The sequence below is a fragment of the Euprymna scolopes genome, chromosome 40 (assembly GCF_053919585.1).
Source record: "Euprymna scolopes isolate OS-2025 chromosome 40, ASM5391958v1, whole genome shotgun sequence".
Lineage (NCBI taxonomy): Eukaryota > Metazoa > Mollusca > Cephalopoda > Sepiida > Sepiolidae > Euprymna > Euprymna scolopes.
Genome location: NC_136521.1, coordinates 31,139,149 through 31,161,295, shown reverse-complemented (window position 1 = coordinate 31,161,295; position 22,147 = coordinate 31,139,149). Strand labels below are relative to the sequence as shown.

The 22,147-nt window shown below is 32.8% G+C and overlaps 1 protein-coding gene across 2 annotated transcripts in view; it reads left to right on the top strand.

Annotated features, from left to right (window-relative positions):
- The window catches only part of LOC145265467 (twinfilin-1-like), a 131,990-nt gene that overhangs the window by 93,700 nt on the left and 16,143 nt on the right, over positions 1 to 22,147 (top strand). For both annotated transcript variants that reach the window (XM_080121331.1, XM_080121332.1), the window contains exons 5-8: positions 4,631 to 4,726; positions 5,745 to 5,849; positions 17,370 to 17,495; positions 21,976 to 22,126. In XM_080121331.1, the coding sequence (XP_079977457.1) occupies positions 4,631 to 4,726; positions 5,745 to 5,849; positions 17,370 to 17,495; positions 21,976 to 22,126 (478 nt within the window). The remainder of the gene's footprint in view (positions 1 to 4,630; positions 4,727 to 5,744; positions 5,850 to 17,369; positions 17,496 to 21,975; positions 22,127 to 22,147) is intronic.

Genomic DNA, 22,147 nt, shown 5'->3' with positions numbered 1-22,147 from the left:
CTAAGAAATTACACTCTTATCCTAGTTTCATTTTTGTCATCACTTTGTGAAAAATGTTTTCTCTTGGCTTTATCAACACAAAATATTTGATTTTTGCATAGAAATGTTTCTCATTCTCAGACGGTTTAGAAACTTCAAAATCACTTTGGATTTTTCTTCCAATTACCATTACAACCAGCCATTTTTCTCTTTTATTCTTTTAGTGTGACTTTACTCATAAATGTATTTGTTTAAAGTCAATCTTGCTGATTGTATACTGTAGTTAACAATAAAAAAAAATGTTGACTAGAAAAGCACTATGACCTTGGTCTCGATCAAGGATAACTCTTCAATATCTGTCAGTTAATAGACAAACCAAACCTGAAAAAGACATTGTCACCCGTGCTCAATCCTCTGAACTCAAAATAGGCTAGCCAATAGATAAGCCCTTCAAAAGCCCAATAATAGGGAAGGAAGTAGTTACAATGAATTAAAAAGTCAACCCTTAATTTATTTCATTTTTTTTTTCTCCTTCATAGGAAAGTTAGTCTGCTCAAGTAATGCCGGATGAATACATTTTGTATTTAATAAAATTCTTATATAAGTCTAAAGTGTTTCAACAGACATTTTCAATGGGCAAAATGTAGGATTGGTCTAGAAAACCTACAAATCAGACACAATTATATAATCTCAAGTGTTCACTAATTAGCAGTGATGTTAACATGGCTGTTGTCATAATTATAAGTAATTAGTTATCGTATTACAAATTTGAAGTTTGTTGTTCTCCAACTTTTTTTTTTTTTATATATATATGAGTCCCTACTTATCAAGGCACAAGGGCTACTCAAGGATTTTATCCCTAATGAGTCAGGTAGTCAGTGTAACAATACCATAATGATTTGTAGTGGTGAGAATTTGGTAAAATTTGATCATTTAAGAGAACGGCTCAATAAGAATTTGTTTACATTGAATTTAAAAACGACTATGTTGTAGTCAGCATGAAAGCAGCCCTGCAGAATAGTTCCAAAGGTTGGCAGTTCTAGGAAACAAATTTTGTTATTGGAATTTGCATTTATTTTTAGACACGGATAAAAAGAACAGGCAATTGTTGACAGTGGTTGTAGCTAGACGAGTGTTTCCTATGAATCTCTTGCAAGGTGGGGACCATAGATTGAAGCTACGTTGAGCATTTGGCATAAAACTCATAGAGCAGACATGGACTCAGTCTTGGAGAAAAGGATATTGCCTACTACATTTTGAACCCGGTTTTGAACCTTGTAAAATGCAGGAGAGGATACTCTGAACAGCTCTACCTGGAAGTAGCAACAGTATTTCATCTTAGGACATATTAGGCTCTTATGCAGGTGATTGCATCGAAAATCTCTTCTGGAGCTGTAGAAAGATCTAAGCATTTTTCCAGCAACCTTGGCAACAGATTCCATGCATGTCTTTCATTTCAGGCCAAGAGTGAAGGTCAATCTCAGGAGCTTATCAAAGCAAGGTGCTTCCTAGAAACAAAAGCCATTCATTTCATTTTGGGGCCAAGTGGAGATCAGAGTGTTGGTAGTGAAAAGATAGAAGCTTGATTTTTGGATGCATTAAAAATAACCAGTCACCTTTTTCCCCCATTGTATCACATCTTGCACGTTTTATCTTTTATATGGATGACTAACAAGAAAATGCTAGCATGATTAAAAAACATATACTACACTGACCCTCAAAAAAGGAGACAATGCCTACAAAGATGACATATCAACAGAATAGATTGTACACTATTCTACTCTCCCCACAAAAACGTGGAGATAATCCTGGAAGAATGGTATAATGAAAACCAATCATATACTGCTCCCTCAAAAAAGGAGGTAATACCTGGGAGGAATATATCATGAACAATCAAAATACTTCACTACTCCCCAAAGGAGGGGGTAATACCTGGGAACATTTCTCCATAAAAGAATGTAATGCCTGCGAATATAGTACCATTGCAACAGAACATACATTATCCCCTTTCATAAAAAAGGATGTAATATCTTGGAAGATGACTCCACCTCCTTAATTTAAAATTCTTTTAAAAATGCTCTCAAAAACACCAGACGTTTTACTATCAACAAAAGTATTGTGTATAATATTTTATATGTGTGTTGGGGCGATTAATCAAAATTTGGAAAAATTAGAACATTTTAGGGTATCAGAATCAAAAAAATTGGAACATTTTAGGGTATCGGAATCAGAAAAATTGGAGCCTGATTTCTGATTCCAAAGCGATTCTTTTAATTTTTTTCTTGAAAAAAAAAAAAAAAATTGAAACAAACACAAATTTATTAGAAGTTGATCATTTACAACATAAAACTAAGAGCCACCGAATGAGTTATAAATTCCACTCTCCAATTTAATGTGATTTCTCAGAGTCTCATTTATTTCTTTTATTGCTACACTAGTGGGGGTACCTGACGTTGCCCGGGTATTTGGAGGTGTAAAAGAAAAATAAGTGTTAGTATGGAGGGAGGCTCAAACCTGTGACGAACCCGAACGTGGAAAAGAAAGTGAAAGAAAATGTGACATTTTACCACTACGCTATGAAGCCATAGGAAGTGAAAAGCGTTCAAATTTAGCGATAAAGTTGACTTGCTAAGTGAATGCAGAAATGAATGTTGGCTGAAGGCCAGTTAAGCTTTCCGCCATTTCATTTATTTATTTCCCCACGATGTTGGGGAAAACCAGCTCTACACAAAAAGAGTGTGTCCAAGTTAATAACAATTGTCTGATAGGAGGGGTTTCCCCGACATTGATCAAAGCTAATTTCTTTCTGGAAGTCCCAGAAAAAAAGGCTGAGAAGCTGTCTTCACTTTCGATTTAGTTTTGCTTTTATATGAAAACGCCAAACAAACATGCGAGAGGAAGGAAGAGCGTGAATGAGATGCGGACATTTGTTACTGTAACTAACAGAATAAAAAAGAGATGAAAAGCAAATATGCAACAAATAAATGTTACCAAAGTCAAAACTCTTCTACCTATCTGGATAAGTTTATTTGTGTTTAAAGTTATTTTAAATTAAAGCTTTTTTTTAGTTTAAAAATAACTCAGTGTTCACTCTATTGAATTAGAATAAAATAAATGGTTGTCGATAAGCCCTTCATAAAGACCCTTGATAATTGCACAAAATCAAAAATTAAACAAACGCTGGTAGAAACACATCAAATAAATGTCAACAATCGAGTGAAAACGTTATGTTCTACCAATATTTTATATCAATTTGTGGGCGATTAGACAAGATTAAAAAGTTAAAAAAAAGGCCAGAAATAATTGTTGTTAAATTTATGTGCGAAACTGCTTTCCTACTCGAAATTCTAAAATAGTTGTGTTTTTTTTTCTTTTTCACCACATAATTATCTTAAAAGAAAAAAAGTAGAATCTCATTTTGGGGGAGTGATTTAGCTAAAGGTGTTAATCTGTCTACCATTATTTTTTTTATTATTATCTAAATATTAATTTACTTGTCTGTACGTCCAGTGTCACAAAAAAAAACATCATTGCAAACATTATTTAATGAGAAACGAATTACTTCCCTCTGTAGTCGCTCTTTATCAGTTAAAAATCATTAAAACCATTTCTTCTCCAAAAATTAAAAAAATAAAAAGACATGGCTGTCTGTTTACAGTTTCAAATTGGCTATTTTATTTTATAATTTAAAAAAAGTCATATTGAGAGGAGACTGTAAGTTTGTTTTTAGGTTCTTTTTAAAATTAAAAAAAAAAAAACGTGCAAGTGATTTGACATCCTTTAAAATTTATATAAACAAATTATTCAGAGAAAAAAAACAAAATAAAACAATGTGTTGTGTGTTCAATTTTCATTAAAAAAAAATCTGAATTTATTAAAACCAGAACGTTTAGCTTACGATTTACTTTTTCCTTTGGCATTAATACCTGAGTTATGAAGACATGTTTGCAAGGCTAAAAATTAAAACATGAACCAATAGCTATTACGTTATGCATGCATATTTGTAATGCCATTGTTCAACTTTCACCTGGCAAATTTTATTTCTCTAATTTTCACACTTTTGCACCAATTTTCCATGGCTAAAATCCAAATATAAAGTTTTGCATGGGTTCAAATATCCTATATGTTAAGTTTCATGTCTCTATACCAAAACTGATAAAGGAGTTTCATAGACAAATCTTTTAAACAAACATATATACGCATACAGAAATAGATATAGAAAGAGGCTTCTGTTTGCTATAACCTTTTTATGCAAATATTACATAAGTATAAATTGTGTAGAATATTTGCATTAATATAACTATAACGTGCACGTAATAGTTAACTAAAGATGATCACCCCATCAGAAAACCGAATTACTAATAGGGAATCAATTAAAATATATATTTAAAAGAATATGCAAATTAGTTAGATCGTTAGCAGATGAATGAATATGCAAATTAGTTAGATCGTTAGCAGATGAATGTGACCCAGATATAACAAAGTTGTATTTTCTTTTTAAATAAATAGAAAACAGGGTTTTTTATTTGAATATAAATACACAAAAAAAAAAAAAAAAAATTTTTATAGGAGTATAGACATGACAATGCTGATCATAAAGTTTTTTTATGAATTTTATTCAAAAAATTTTTTTTTGTGTGTATTCTCTTAGGTTCGAGAGAAGATGTTGTATGCTGCGACAAGAGCTACCCTAAAAACTGAATTTGGAGGGGGGTACATAAAGGATGAACTGTTTGGTACAGTTACTGTAAGTCTTTTTTTGTTTTTTTAATTTTTTTGTTTTTGTATACAGGAAGTTCATTGCTTATTCAATGTCGAGGGTTCACGTGAACAATTACCATTTTGTTTTTGGATTCCTTTTACAGATTCTTTCATGAAGTTTATTTTGTTGGCCAGAGGGGAAGGGGGGGGGGGGCTTTTTTATCTTTGAATGTACAGTCTTCTGTTTGTACTGCTTGACAATATTTTAAAAAAGACTTCCTTATTTTTATTTTTGAATACACTGATAGAGCATATAACGCAATACTTGTGATGACCCCCCAAACTATCCAAATTGAAGCCATATTTATCAAGACTTTTTTTTTTTTTTTACTACTGTAAAGCCATTTTTCAAAGTCAAAAGCCATTTGAGGATAAGTGTTAATATGATGGATAGATCATCAGTTTAATTATGAAGAGTGCTATGTAATGAATGAAAATGATGAATGGGATGAAGAAAGTTTGGTTACTTATAGGGAGACGGTTTGTGATGAGTATTTGTTGATATTGGATTAGAAGACAATAATGTTGTAGTCTGTAGAGAAGCGTTTCAATTATGGTGTGTTCTACAAATGGGATGTTCTGGGGAAAAAAATTCTGTTCATAGAAATTTCACCTGATGTTAGGCACACGGTGGAAGAAAAAGTTTTGTTTTTTTTACGTTGTGGAAGAGAAACTATTTTTTGCTGTGAATCTTACAGAAAGTTTATAGTTCCTTTCAAAAGAAGCTTAATCTCAATAATATCTGATAATGATAAAAAAGAAATGACTTGACTTTTAATATACACAAAAATATTTCATTATGGTTATTATTAAAACAACAAAGGGATAGAAAAGAGTTTTGTCTTTTTCTTATCGATTACTTCCATTTAAACGATTTCTAGTGAATAAGAATCAATATTACCATGACAGGAATTAAACTGCAAAGCAATATTGAACAGATGGAGCCTAATTACTAATAAATGTTAATTTCTCAATAATTTTTAGGAATCTTTTTCTCAATCTAGGAAGATGTTTGCTTGAATGGTTACAAACAACATATAGCATTCCAACGTGCTCCGGCCCCGCTCACGTTTGCAGAAGAGGAACTGGAATTGATCAGGAAAAATGAGGTATGTAATACAGGTTGTCATCATCCTCGACTTAAAATCACAATTGATTATGATTAAACCAATTATAAAGCGATTTGGATGTAAGTCCATGTCTTACGTAATATCAGAATTTGAAGCTCTGCCTGATATTTTACAAGCATGTAAGAAAATAAGAAGTATCAACAAAATTGTATTTTCTCTTTTGCTCTCTTTCCTTTTATTTCCCTTTTTTTCTGTTCTCACTTTGTCTCTCTCTCTCCTATCATATCTCTATGTATATATTATTCCCCCTTTCTTTCTCTCTACTCTCCCCCCTTTCTCCTATTACTCCCCTTTTTTCTCTATTATTGCCATCTCTCTCTATATATATATAATCTTCTCTATATATAACCTCTCTCTCTCACCTCTCTCTCTCAATTTCTAATTATAAAGAAGTGTCCAAATCATACTCGAAACTGGTCACAATAATTTTCTTGATCTTTTTTGGAGGATTAAATATTGTAAAAATGAAATGCAGGTCATTATCGTAAATTTATGACAGCAATGGGTGACATTGAACTGTTCCTAAGTCGACTCCTGTTAAATTATCATAAGAACATTCAGCTGTGTAATGTAATATCTTGGTTTATATCTAAAGTTAAGTATGTGTATATGTTCACATATTTCTAGGTACAGGATTCACTGCTAAACTGATTAACCAATCGTTATTAATTTTGGAATGTATCTGTAATGTGTAATGTGGGCTATATTTAGTTTTAGATTCATGCAAAGAGGACAAAGGGAAAGGAGAAGCCCTTAGTGAATATTCAGATACATTCAATTTTTGTGTAATTTTTATAAGACATCAATTAATGAATGTTATTAAAGTTGTTGGGGTTTTTTTGGGTTTTTTTTTTAAGTATCTTCACTTTTTTTTTTAATTTAATTTTTTTTCATCTAATTTGTTTTTAGGGGTATAATATGATTGCAACCTCCCATTTAAAATATTTCAGATTTGCATTAAACATGATCTATAGTCATTATGCGCAAATTAAGCAAAAGTCCTTGAGTTTCAATTTCTTTTTAAGATCCCTTAAGCTTAAACTTTAAATTTAAAGACATTTTATAGAATCCAAATTATGTAATTATTTTTTGATCAAAATTAGAATAGGTATTCTAGACGTAAGTTTTAGTATCATTTGTATCTTGATTATTATCTTTTTATGCATACATAAAAGTGGTACAAAACTGTTTTGCTTGAATAATTAATTTTACCCATTCTGAGATGGGTGTTCTTTCAGTGTTTTTTTTTTTAATGAATTTGAATACAAATAAAATTTTGTGTAAATTTTGATTTGACCGTATTGATATTTCAAAATTGATTTTCATATTATTATCTGATATTATTATTAAAAGGTTAGTGTTTTCTGAGTTTGATCAGAAGAAAACAGAAACATAAAAAGGACCTAAAAAATGATTTAAAAATAACATGTTTTCTGGAAGAAGTACACATTATATCGGTTGTGATAGAAGCAACTTGCCTAAAAAAAACAAAAACAAAAAAAAACTTAATAAATACTTGGAAACAATCTCTAGAAGACCAATCTGTAACAAAATACAGTTGGACACCATAAAGGGAACAACATCCCTCGGATATAAATCCAAATCTTGATGAAATCAAATATTAGCTCTAGGAGGAGTTAGTTCCCTTGATCCTTTGAAACTAACTGAAATAAATTTAAAAAAAAATGTGATTGGTTGACAAAAAGGAATAGGTAGAGTACATATTATTAAGGCAGTAGTTTTTATAACGTCAATACCCCGAATTTCACCAATTTAAAAGATCTGTAGACAATAAATAAGACAATGTCACAAAATCTGTTAAGTTGATAGCAAGAAAAAAATCTGTGTAGGCATTAAAAAATGTTTTTATGTTAAATATTATGACATGAGGAGACATTTCGATTTAATATTTTATTTTAAGCATCTAAACACAAGAAATACACAATTGAAATATGTAAAAATTGCTAAAAAAACAAACAAACAAATATGGCCGACATGAAGCATCTACAAGACACCCATGTTAGTTTTTAATTAATGTTTACATATTTAAATTGTATATTTCTAGTGTTTAGATGCTTAAAATAATATAAATATTAACTCAAAATGACTTCTCATGTAATAATATTTAACATAAAAACATTTTAAATGTATACATATTTTATTTCTTGCAATCAACTTATTACTAAATTTAGTGATATTACTATTAAAAAATTAGGGTGTTTTTAGAGTTTTTCTGTACACAAATAGAAATATTTTATTGGTTGAGAAAAAAAAATAGATAAAGTACACATTACTAAGATTTTATGTTATTACAGGAGTTCAAGTCTCATGCAAATCTAAAGGATATTTTTTTTAACTGGATATGTGTTTTTAAGTTTAAATAAATTAACATTACCTAATAACATAAAAAAAAAAAACATTACATGAATTATTTTTTTAATTAGGTGATTTTTAAAGAAATTTTATTTGATAATCTGACTTTTTTTCTTTTTAATCATTTTTTTTGTGGGAGATATAAAATCCCTTGTGAATAAATGAAGACAAAAAATTGAAAGCTTGTTTGTTCTTTAATTTATTGTAAAGAAAAAACACAAGCACACATCATTATTTGGCTTTTTAATTTCTATAATATAATTCAAATACAAAATGATGTTTTCCAAGAGCAAATATGTTTTTTAATAATTTCTAATGTTTTTTACGAATAAAAATTATACATAATTATTTCTGCTCTCATTCAAATGCTAATTCATATATTTTCATAGCATTACTACAAGTTGATTTTTTCTTTTTAGATAATTTTTATTTTATCAACTTGCATGAAAAGAGCTATGTAAAAGATGCTTAAAACCGTTTGAATTAGGCAAATACCATCAGTAGTTTAAAAGTTATGAGAATTTTAACTGCCAAAATTTAGGCTTTTCTGTGGACATTTTTCTTTAGAAAACATGGGCTAAATGATGGACTTCAACATTTCAAGAAATTCGGTAATTTCGCCACCATTTATTTATTTCTCAAGATATTCTCATGAAACTTGACACTCTTATGTAAAATTGTGTGCTTGTTCTGATTATGCAGTCAAATCTGATGTATCTCTTTACTATAAGCCATGAATTATAAATTAAGATGTACAAATTTCAATTTTTTTTAAACTGGCACATGATATCATACAGTGGGGGTCTATTCATGAACAAAATCATTATATAATTATTATAGTGGTATTTATATATAGCTTTATTGAGAGCAGGAATTTTTCTGCCTCCTCACCAAAGGAGAGCTTAATCTTTGGTGTAGCCATTTAATGCCTAAAGAGTATTCATGGCCGGTATTTACTACTCCCCTCAAAGAAAAAAAATTTGAGTAGATATGAATTAATCTCTGAAATAAATCAAAGAAAATTTTTCATATAGATTTTGGATTTCTATAAAAGATGGAAATTCCCATAGTCGACCAGAACTTATGCATTTTAAGACCAGTCCAATTTTCAATTTTGTAAATCCTCTCTATCTGGCCCAAAATATACCCATATTTTCTGATATGCATCCATAAATCGTACTCTACATGAATCCTCGAATGTAGCTTCCACAATACCAGGATACCAGGAAACCTGATAAACAACAACTATATATTTACCAGTTGATGGTAATTTTCATCATTTCTACTCTGTTGTTTTACTGAAAATTCAACTATGTAAACAAAGAAATAAAATGGTAATTTTTTACCTTGTTTCCACCTTAACATTTAAAATGATTACTTTTATAATTTTATGGTATGATGAAAACGAATATTGCAATTAAATTTTCTGCAAATAAATAGCTTTCCAGATATTAAGCAATGTCATTTCTTATGCTATTGCTGGTGGCCATCTTGAAGTGTGCAACTATGAGAAACTATGCGCAAACACATGTACCAAGATGGCCACCAGCAATAACATAAGAAATGACATTGCTTAATATCTGGAAAGCTACTTATTTGTGGAAAATTTAAATGCGATATTCGTTTTCAGTATACGCGAAAACCTTTGGTAGTCATTTTTTAAGAAAAATGTTAAGGTGGAAACAAGATAAAAATTTACAAATGCATCACAATGAAATTCTTTATCGAACCGCCTAATTATTAATATTTAGATATCCTCAGTTAAAAAAAAACGGTTTTGTTTTACAGATTCAAAAAATGGTCTTGACAATGAGTTAAAAATGTAAAAAATTATACAAAATATTATTAGAAACCCAACCAATAAATGTCATGAGGACATTTATTGGTTGGGTTTCTAACAGTATTTTGTATATTTTTAAGTCATTGTCGAGATTTCAAAGACATGAGATACCATGTGTTTAGTTTTCTTGTGCTTGTGTAACACTAATTTTTGAAATAAACAAACATTTTACATTAAATAAATACACTAAAAACTTATCCAACTAGGTAGAAGAGTAACTTATCTTGCCTTTGGTAATATTTATTTAGGTGCTTAAGCACTTATGTTACTGTGCTAATTTTTCAAATAGTATTTTCAAGTTAAAATTGACCAACAAATAAAAAAGATATGACTTGTTGATGTACATTAGGTATGTAATATTGCCGATGTCCACGAAAATACAGCATACGCTTGTAATGCTACTTTTCAACAAAATTTCACAAAAATTTTACTTTGTGCTAGCTAAAAAGCTATATGAGGTAAAGATAAAAATTGATGTGCCTGGGTACTGCGCTAACAACACTCAAGATATTTCCTCACTAAAAGTTTTCACACGAATCATGATTGCTCACTGATAATAATCAGTGGTGTTTCTCTAGAGTCAGTGATGACAAATCTCAGATTTCCATTACTATTTTTTTTTTTTATAGATTTTGCAAATTATTTTATATCATTGCAACAGCTACTCATCTATTTCTTGTTAGCACATTATTATTGGCTCAAAAGGAGTTTTCACACACGCCATCAAAGATCACTCCTTGAAAATAACCTGTGGAATTTCCTGAAACAAGTCTCCCCATGTTTCCAGTACTCTTCACCTCTTTCGATAAAATTTGCAAATGAATGTGTCTTATTGCAACAGTCTCTTACCATTGATTTCTTGCTGGCTGTGACCATTGGTCTCCACTGGAATTTGAGTGGCAATCAGTCTCCCCAAGGTCCCAGTTCTTTTCGCGCTTGTCCAGCGGAGGTCTTGTCATTGCTCTCCGTAGCAGTTTGCCTGGTCTGTTAATGTGGCTCATGTTTATTAGTCTCCACATTAAAGGGTTTTCCTTAATATTTCAGCTGTTTTCATTATTGTAATTCGTTGTATCTTTCCAGCTATTCCTCTGATTCCAATTTCTCCCATTCTTTTTTCAAAGCTTTTCAGAATTGTTCTAAGTGCTCCTCCTATTATAGGTATTAACCTGATTTTCTTCATCATCCATATCCCTTTCAGCTCTCTGGCTAGCTCGGTGTATTTGCTCCATTTTTACTTTCCTTTGATATTCACACTGTGTTGAGCTGGAGCAGCAAAGTCTACTGTTTGACAGGATTTTTCTTGTTAATTATTACAATATCCGGTCTTCTTGCTTGGATGGGTTTATCAGTTTGTATGTCCATGTCCCATAGGATTTGTGATTCTCGTTTTCAAGTACTGTTGCTGGTTTATGCTTGTACCATTTGTCTGTGCATTCAAAATGCATGTTCTCGTATTCCTTTTGGGCAAGTTTGCTGCATTCACTACTATATGGTTTATCGTTTCGTCTCTTTGTCCGCAGTCTGTATTTGTTGTTTTCTACATTATTATTACATAGTTAAGAAGAGTCTATCAAGCATGTGTATGCTATGTGATGAGGTATGGAAGTAAAAACTGGCCAATGATAGATGTGTGATGTGAATCTTAAAAACAGGCTTAGTTCTGATGATGTGAGAGGAAGATTAAATCTGGTCAGTATAGGGAGATGTGTACAGAACAGTAGACTTTGTTGATATGGTCACATTGAGAGAATGGATGAGAGTTTTTGGGTTAGTAGATGTCAAATAGTTGAAGTAACAAGTTCAATTCATAGGAGAAGGCCAAGGAAAAGATGAAAGGAAGTGATGAAAATGAATTTCGGTGAAAGAGGAATAAAGACCTGATCAGAAATAGAATTTTATCTGTCAGAATGACGAAGATCATCTGATCATCCTAGAGATGATGGCTGACATGTACTGGGAAGAGCCAACCTCACTCTCTCATTCCAATCAGTCTGATCCAGCAGTAGGACAGCTGAAAGCTAAGTGGGATGCAGAAGCTGCTGGAAGTGACGATGTCCTCCTACATACAGCGCCTGGTATTTCCAAATGGTCACCCATCTGAATCTGACCAGGCTCAATGTTGCTTAACTTCAGTAATCTAACAAGAAATATGTTAATGCGATTATGCCGTATATAGAGATAGGTTAGTTTGGAAATAAATTCATTCATCATTATGTTTCTGACTTTTTTGAAATGAGTATTAATTTTATTTTTATTTATTTGTGGACTATTATCCTCATCTTATTTCATAGTTGTTGTTTAACGTTTCGACCAACTGTTCCTCTGACCTTAATCAGGTTGTTAGGCCAGAGGATAGTTGACCAAAACATCGTTAAACAACAACTACAAAATAAGATGAGGATAATAGTCCGCAAATAAATAAAAATAAAATACACAAATTACTCATCTCAAAAGAATTCCAATTGAAGATCGATCATTTTAATTATTTGGTTTATTGTTCTTATCTTAATTGTTATTCAATGTTTCAATGTAACCTTCGACCTTCTTCAGGTGTATCTTGTCGAACTCAAGAATCTTTATGTTGAACTCATTTGAAAACTGTTTAAAATTCTGTGCAGATTCTCAAATCTGACAGAAAAATTCCCTAGTTTGACAAGATACATCTGAAGAATGTTGGATGGAGGTACATTGACCGAAATGTGCGAATAACACTCAAGATGAAAACGGTAGTCTTGATAATCAAATAATGTCTGCCAAGACGTAAAACAGATGATGATGATGATATTTATCTTGATGGTACTAAACATTTGTTTTACTTATTTTTAATAACAAATTGTGTTTTACATTTAATCGGTTAAGTTGAACAATGTTGACATTGAAAAGCTGTCAAGCTTTAATTACCATAAAAAAAAAAAAATATGGTGTCTGACAACATAAAGATGTTTATCATATGTTTCTAATCGTTTTTATTGCACATAAATTTGTCAGCATGTGTTTATCATTGACCTTTGGAGGTCAACCGAATACCAAACATAACTGATTGCTGTTTGCTACGATGAACATGTGTTTCAAATACAGATTGACTCACAATGCATATAGTTTGGATAGTGTTTCGTTATTATAATTTCATTATTTGCATTGTGGATGATCATATATGTATATTTACGTTCCATGTCTGTATATATGTATGTATATTTATTATGGTGTGTGTGTGTGTGTGTAGATATCTTTCTTGTATGCATGTGTATATACGTAGATATCTATCTTGGGTGTATATATATATAAACATCTTTCTTCTGTGTGTGTATATTATGACACATGTTGTAGATGGTGATGCATATGCACGTGTAGATATCTTTCTTGTGTGTGTATACATGTGTATTATATTTATTATGATGTGTTGAGGATTGTGATATGTTTATTTTATTTTCTAATTTTGTTTTTCATTTTACTTCAGTTGGAGTTCTCAGAACTCACGGGGCCCCTTCCAAGGGGCTAACCCGTGACCTCTATATGAGATCCATGGATATTCAAATATAACATTAAAGTTCTCCTTTACATCTCAATAAAGAAGTTGAAAACATAATTTTCCTCTCCTCAGTTGACCATTTAAATATGTTATAGTATATCTTTCTTGTGGTCTCTTGGTCTTACTGAATTCCAGAAAAGAATTTATCTGGTCTGGTGGAGTATCCAGCTTTGTCTTGTTACTTGAGGTAACAGTACTTGAAGAAGGTACACGATTCCTCATAAAAGCGAGTGTGGGTTAACCGTATTGAAGAGATCTTATTTGGGCTGTAAATACTATGTTATTTTGAATATTTAGTCAGGGTTTTCTTGTAAAATTAATTATCCTTATGCCTTGTTGCCCTGACAAACCCTTGCATAAAGAAACTTTAGGTATAGTGTCTAGTAGGCATTCAAGTTCTCTTCATTAGGTATTCAAGTTCTCTCCATATGTGTGTGTGTATATGATAACTATTATGGATAGTGATATGTGTGTGCTTATTTGTATGTATGTACATATGTTTTTTGTATGACACTTGTTGTGGATGGTGATCTGTGTGTATATACATGTGTATATTGATTTTATTTTCAAGGTTATTATTATCAGGATGGCTGTTGAGAATAAGCTTTCATTCACTTGTTCTTGTATCCCAAATAATGAGCGTATCAAAGAAACAACTAAATCTAGCTGTTGACCTTCTTATGGCTGAAATATTTGGAACAGGAATTGATTACTGATTTCTTAAAATCTGTTGGATTTAAGTTGACAGAGGTTATTAATCTTGGGTGACTGTCTAGGATCACTTCAATTTCAAAACTTAGGTTGATAGCTAGATCTATGGCAACCCATCTAAGAGAAGGAAATTGTTGATTCAAAACCTGTGGCTAAAGTAATTACAGGTCATGTTATTGTTGCATGACATCAGGTTAAAATCAAAAAATGATACTCGTACAAATGTTTGTCACTGCACAAAGATCAAAGTATTGCTTTTTGTTGTTTAAGATTTTTTTTTCCTTTGTACGTTAAAAAAAATTAAATTTTTTTTTTTATGATAGCAGCATATTTTATTACAATTTTCTATGCTTCTACAGAATTTGGCATGGGTGCTACCAAATTAGGTTGTCTAAAGATATCGGCTTCCTGATTTAAATGTCATTGTTTTTTTTTTCTTTCCCTTTGCAAAATTCAATTATGTTCAGCAAAGCAAAAAACAAACAAAAAAAAAAATTTTTTTTCTACAAAACAACCAAATAAAACCTGAATCAATATTTGAAGACGTAAAGAACTTAAAGGATGAAACCATTTTCTAAAATTATCAGATTCAGCATTAAATAACCCAAAAAGGGTTGATATGCTGTAAAACAAACCAAACCAAACCAAACCAAACACCATGAATAAATGTTTAAAGATAAAGATTTGAAGTATAAAACTTTTTTTTCAAAATTACTCGATTCTGCATTAAAATAAACCTGTAAAACAAAACCAAATAACCAAACAGAATTTGGACCAGATCAAAATAACTTTTGCCAAACAAAACCTAAAACAATTGTTAGGGTTAAGTTAAAGTTAGTTAAAAGAAAAAACAGTTTGGATCAAATTCTGTTGACGTATCCAATTTTCTTATAAAATATGATAAAAATAGAAGAAAAAATTGGAGTTAATGAAAATTTTAAATGGAAGATTTCACTTTCTAAGAAAACTTTCTGTGAAATTAAATGTGTTTCAGGATGCATATCTTATTGTTATTAGTGTATCGTTATATATGATGAACATATTCTGTTTAATGTTCATTTATTTAGTGGCATGATTTAGACACTTTTTAGAAATTGACCAGATCTTTATCTCTCTTTCTCTCAAGTCCATTTTTAATACTTCCTCCCATGTTTTTTTTTTTTTTTTTTTTTTTTGCCTTCCCTTGTGAACTGAAATTACGATCATAACTGTTTTACATCTACTAATCGAAGAATTCTTATCCATTTTTTTTTCAACGTGACCATACCATGAAAGTCTCCTGTTCTGCACACATTTCCCTACACTATCCAGATTTAATCTTTCTCTGAGGTTATCAGATTTATGTTTTCTTTAAAGACTTGAATTATGTATCCATTGGATCATTCTTATATCATTTCTCGCCATATAACACATATCCTTAATCCTTACTTTCCAAGTTTCACTTCTATACATCACTGAGGCTGTGACAACAGCATATTCTTTTCATTGTTTTGACTTTTGACTATATATCCGTTAATATCTTATGTTTTTATATAGACGGATGTGCTTCTCGGTTGATTGGCTGTGTCTTACTGTGTCGGATATATACTTGAGTCAAAAGAATGAAAAGAATATTCTGTTGTCACAACCCTATATATCATGCTGCACACATAATATGCCTGATAGACGCTTCCCTTGATCAACAACAATAATTCTCTGCTGTTAGTAATTGCAGAAGTTTCCTGTATAACATTTTTAATAACAAAAAAATGCAGTTCTTTATACATACATGCAGCTAGTGTTTATACATGCTTCATGTGTATATTTTACGTGCTTTTTGCTGGTTTTCATGAAGGCGATGTTCGTTAAGAGTTTTCATAAATGGTTTTATTTGGAGAGAATTTACTTGGAAAAGAGAGACTAATGTTATTGTTGTAATGTGGACCCAAGCTTGGGACCACAGAAGGAAAACAGAACAGATTAGGTATAAGATATATTAACCAAAAAGGTTACAAGAATAGGATAAAGGGTAAGCGGAGCTTACTATCACCAATATGGATAGTCGTACGCACTGTGTACTACTAGTACTCTTGCTAACTCTATGGTATTACAACACTGTCTCCTGAGAATGTTATATCATACCATAGTATAATACTGGAAGAGTCTATGATTCAGGTAAGTTTTGATCTCACAACACGTAGCTTATGTACTTCTTAAATGTAACTTTCTAGCTTAAACAAAATGAGTGACATACGGCAACAAAGACATCGGAAACATTTTCTGAGATTATCAGTTTTCTACATTATGTGTAGTGTCTTGTTCGCATGGTTTCCCAGATGGACTGATCTGAAAATTTTAGTTTTCTCTTCACTCGAAAACGTGATATAATTTCTTCAGTGTCTCTTCGTTTTGTCTCTGGCATTTGATCTCTGCCCCCTGCCTCAATTTTACATCACCCATCTATTATTCAACCCTGGGAATGTTTCTGTTTTATAGATCTGGGTTGTTACGCATTTAGTGTAACCCTTGTCAAAATTCACACTAGCTAACAATCACTACTGACGTAAGATCTCTAATATATATCACCTGAACTTATTCCATTCATTTCTTATTATTGTTATTACATCAACTCCACCTTCTTACTGTGCTTCACTGACATCACCAAGGTAACAAAACTTCTGAATAAAATTAACAGCCTCACTGTTACAAGGGTAATTGTCTTATATCATATATTGATGTGATTGTGATGTATACATGCCTTATATATATATACACACAGAGTGACCCCAAAAAAATAGAGGGCATTCAATTGTTTTTCTGAGCATTTTACAGTCAACGGAGAAAAAAAGGCCAAAGACCCTAGTGTTTTGGTGTGACGTTTTGAATATAATAAACTAGTTATGACCAAAGTTTTATTTCATTTTGACAAAACACTAAGAAACGGGGCCTAATTAGAGTTGGGGCCCGTTTTTTTTGGGGGGGGGGTCACTTTGTGTATGTATATATGTATGTATCTATGTATATATTTCAAAATTTGTTATTTTTAAAAATTTCATTTTTACTTCAGGTTAATGTGAACGTGAATGTAGATACGAAAAACCAAACGATGCAAGGCTTGGCATTTCCAATTTCAAACAAAGCCCTTGATATGATTGTTCAATTGCGAGACGGGCTTGTATCTTACGTTCAACTTGTAAGTATAAACTGGTCTACATGAATCACTAAATTTTGTTAGCTTATTTTCAGTAATATACTGGCAGTGGCACATAGTGTTGCCAGGGAATGAAAGTTGTCCTTATCAACTAGCATGGTTACCTGACATTGCCTGGGAGCAAGGTAAACAAATAGAAAAGTTAACCTTCATTTTAACACTTCTCTTTGTCTACCTCTTATTACTCTCTTCATCTCTTTCTCTTATTACCACCTCCCTCTCTACTTCTGATTACCCCCTCTCTCAATCTCTGCTTCTTATTACCTCCCCTCCGTCTACCTCTGCTTCTGATTACTTCCCCTCCGTCTATGTGTGCTTCGTATTACCTCCCCTCGGCCTATGTCTGCTTCATATTGCCTCCCCTCGGCCCGTGTCTGCTTCGTATTGCCTCCCCTCGGCCCGTGTCTGCTTCGTATTGCCTCCCCTCGGCCCGTGTCTGCTTCGTATTGCCTCCCCTCGGCCCGTGTCTGCTTCATATTGCCTCCCCTCGGCCCGTGTCTGCTTCGTATTGCCTCCCCTCGGCCCGTGTCTGCTTCATATTGCCTCCCCTCGGCCCGTGTCTGCTTCGTATTGCCTCCCCTCGGCCCGTGTCTGCTTCGTATTGCCTCCCCTCGGCCCGTGTCTGCTTCGTATTGCCTCCCCTCGGCCCATGTCTGCTTCGTATTGCCTCCCCTCGGCCCGTGTCTGCTTCGTATTGCCTCCCCTCGGCCCGTGTCTGCTTCGTATTGCCCCCCCCCCCCCGGCCCGTGGCTGCTTCGTATTGCCCCCCCACCCCCGGCCTGTGTCTGCTTTGTATTGCCCCCCCCCACCCCTGGCCTGTGTCTGCTTCGTATTGCCTCCCCTAGTCTGCTCTGGACTATGTCAATCCCGGCCTGTGTCTGCTCTGGACTATGTCAATCCCGGCCTGTGTCTGCTCTGGACTATGTCAATCCCGGCCTGTGTCTGCTCTGGACTATGTCAATCCCGGCCTGTGTCTGCTCTGGACTATGTCAATCCCGGCCTGTGTCTGCTCTGGACTATGTCAATCCCGGCCTGTGTCTGCTCTGGACTATGTCAATCCCGGCCTGTGTCTGCTCTGGACTATGTCAATCCCGGCCTGTGTCTGCTCTGGACTATGTCAATCCCGGCCTGTGTCTGCTCTGGACTATGTCAATCCCGGCCTGTGTCTGCTCTGGACTATGTCAATCCCGGCCTGTGTCTGCTCTGGACTACGCCCCCCCCCCCCCCCCCCCCGCCTGTGTCTGCTTTGGGCTACATCCCCCCCCCCTCAGCTTGTGTCTGCTTTGGACTACGTCCCCACCCTTGCCTGTGTCTGCTTCAGACTACTACCCCCCCCCAAAAAAAAAACATTGCATTTTGAGTGATGTTACAATGATACTTGTTTCAGTGCTTCTGCAGTATAATGCATTTCAGGTGAAAACATTTTTACATTCTTACATGTTATGTTGAAATTAGAATAAATTCCAAAAAATGATCTGGCGGACGTGTTAAATTTTATTTTTTGCAAAAAATTCATAGATACTACCAGTCCGACATTTTGTATTTTGAGATGGTGAATTTTAATTGAAAGCAAGTCAGTTTGTCATACAGAATTGGTCACAAATTAAATTCTCTGATAAAACTCTAAAATCTGAAAATGTTATTTTTCTACTAGATCATTTTCCATAAATTTTGGAATTTATACTAAGTTCGACATAACACTTAAATATGTAATAGTGTTTTTACTTGAAATGCATTTGTTTGAAATCTCATTATACTGCAGAAGCACCCTTCTTCTTTTCATCTACTCAACAACAGACTTGCATATTAATACAAACATATCTTTAAACTGAATACAAACCATTAGTTTACAGTCTTTGGTTGAAAAACACAAACCTAAACCGGCATCCCTTTGTTGGAATATATATATATATATATATCTATATATCTATAAGTGTCTGTCTGTGTACATTTCCCTATGCAATAACTCTGTCAATTTTCAGTCTACAGACTCGAAATTTGATATACAGGGTATTTAGATTTGGGAAAATCTTTGTAAATTTGGCTGTCAAGGGGGCAAAGTTCAATGATTTGAACTTTGAGAACTCTACCAAACTCCTCTGCCAATTTTGGGTATAAACAATTGAAATTTTAGATATAGGTTCCTTGGACATGGATCTAACTTAATAACTTGATTTGAACCCAAAACAATTACTGTTAAGGAGTAATAATAGGGGTCAAAGCTCTGCAGTCTCTACCAAATTACTCAAACAATTTCTGGTCTAAACATTTGAAATTTTACATAAAGGGTATTCAGAGATAGGGCAAGCTTTTTAATTGGTTTGGGTCGAAAATTTGAGCTATAAATATATGAATCTATGTATGTTTGCATGTCTGCCTAAAACTTTCGACAGATGCAGCGAATTTTCACAAGATCAGTATTGTTTTGAAGCTCAACCCTTTAGACGACAAATACCGAAAAATTGGCTAAAAAGCATTAAGTTCTTTACCCTCAACTGAACCCTTTTCTACAGGGAGGAGTCGCTTTTTTCACCGATATTTTCGAAAGTCATCCCCTATTTTCAATTTTCTAGCCTTAATTTAAACCTACATCACATCAGGTTTTTTCCCGTTCTTTTCCTCCTATGCAGTACGGGTTCGAGCCGTCCTTCCTACTACCACTTTCTTTTTTTTTTTTTTTTTTTTTTTTTTTTTGCTCAACATACACCTCCAAACACCCGGGTAATGCAGGGCACCCATGCTAGTGTATATATATATATATATATATATATATATATATATATATATATATACCAATTTAAAAGTATTCAGGAGGGAAAACGTGAATTAAAATGAGGTTATTAAGAGTGCTCGATAAAAAACGCAAAATATAATATTTTTATTTGTATTTATATAGACAAATATTACATAGTTGCTACACTAAACACGCTAATGTTTCAGACAATTGGTTGGTCCGGACCACAAACTTTCTTCAGGCGACATAATAAAGCCTGTGTTTCCATGAACAATTCTGGTTCTTATATATATATATATATATATCGATTTTGCAATTATATTTCACTCTTTGTACATGCCAATCCTTTTTGTATATTAAATCTATAAGTATAAAAGCGAAAATGTATGTGTGTTCGCTTTTTCTCTATGTCTACAAAAGGCTTTTTTCAGAGAAGTGGTCGGTCGGTTCACAACTTAAAACTTTTTATATCACATATAAATCGTAATATCTCACAGTTAACAACGAAGCTCGCCTGTCTATTTAATTTGCTCGATTTCGGGAAGATAAATATTCAATATTTGTCGCTCGCGGCATGTGGGTTAGTCTTTTTCCTATAACATCTTGAGAGTGGGGAAAAAAAGCGTTCAGCAGTAAATGAAATACTATCCCGCAGTCAAACTTGACCTCATTAACTCATTAAAACGGGCACCTACTAAATCCAACTAATTAAATAAATTCAAACGTGTTTCCGTAAGCATGTTGCGGTGGGGCAATGGTTAACATCGCACATTTTTTTTTTTTTTTTTTTTTTCACACTTTAATTTACAACTTTGCCTCAAGGGTTCAGGTTCGATCTTCATACTTACTTTTTTTTTTCACCCCCCCTCCCCCCCCCAAAAAAAAACACCCGGGTAATGCCAGGTACCCCTCGCTAGTATTACTATAAAGCATATATAAATATGGCTGCCGGAACAAACACGATGTTGAGTCTATGAATTTTTATTTTTCTTGCAACATTATATTGTTATGCATTGTTTTCTATCTAAACAAAGAATTTCTAATTTTTCTGAAGAGTATATGTACGGAAAGAGATGATATTGACATAATAACTGTTTTTCTCTGCATAATGAAACGGATCTGTAAAAAATGTACCAAATTTTAACATGCTGGAGGAACTGTTTTGCATGAAAAATAAATATTTGGATCTTGTAATGTAACTATATGAGTATTCTTATATATATATATATATATATATATATATATATATATATATATATTTGACCATAGACCACTCAGGCATCCACTTGAAAATAATGGCAAGTTTTATCTATGGATATAAAAAAAAACACTACTAAAGGGTCACATATCTGAATAGATATTAATTTCAAGTACTTTACTCATATCAAGAACCCTAGTTTTATGAGATGCTAAATTTTCAAAGTAGAAAAATCAAATTCTGCTTGGTCAATTTCTAAAACATATGTATTTTCCATTTCTTGGATTGTCCCTCTTTTTTTAGCTTAAATATTTTTACTTGCAGCCTGTTGTTCACATGCATTGTAACTATGCAACTAAACATGCAACCGCCTAATGCATGTTTGCAATACCTATATAACTTTGTGCACCATATCTATGTGTATCTATAAAAACAAATTTAAACTTTGTCACTACCCAATTAAAAATGTTACGACTTTATGTACAAATACACATATTGATGCCTTATTTAAATTTTTTCATTTTTTTTAGAGTATCGACATTCAGAACGAAAAGATTGAGCTTGAACTTGCTGACAATACACAGTTAAACAATTTAGCTTCCAAAGTGCCTACCGATCATGCTCGTTATCATTTCTTCAATTTTAAGCACACGCACGAAGGTGATTTCATGAGCAGTATAGGTAAGTATTAGAATTGAGACA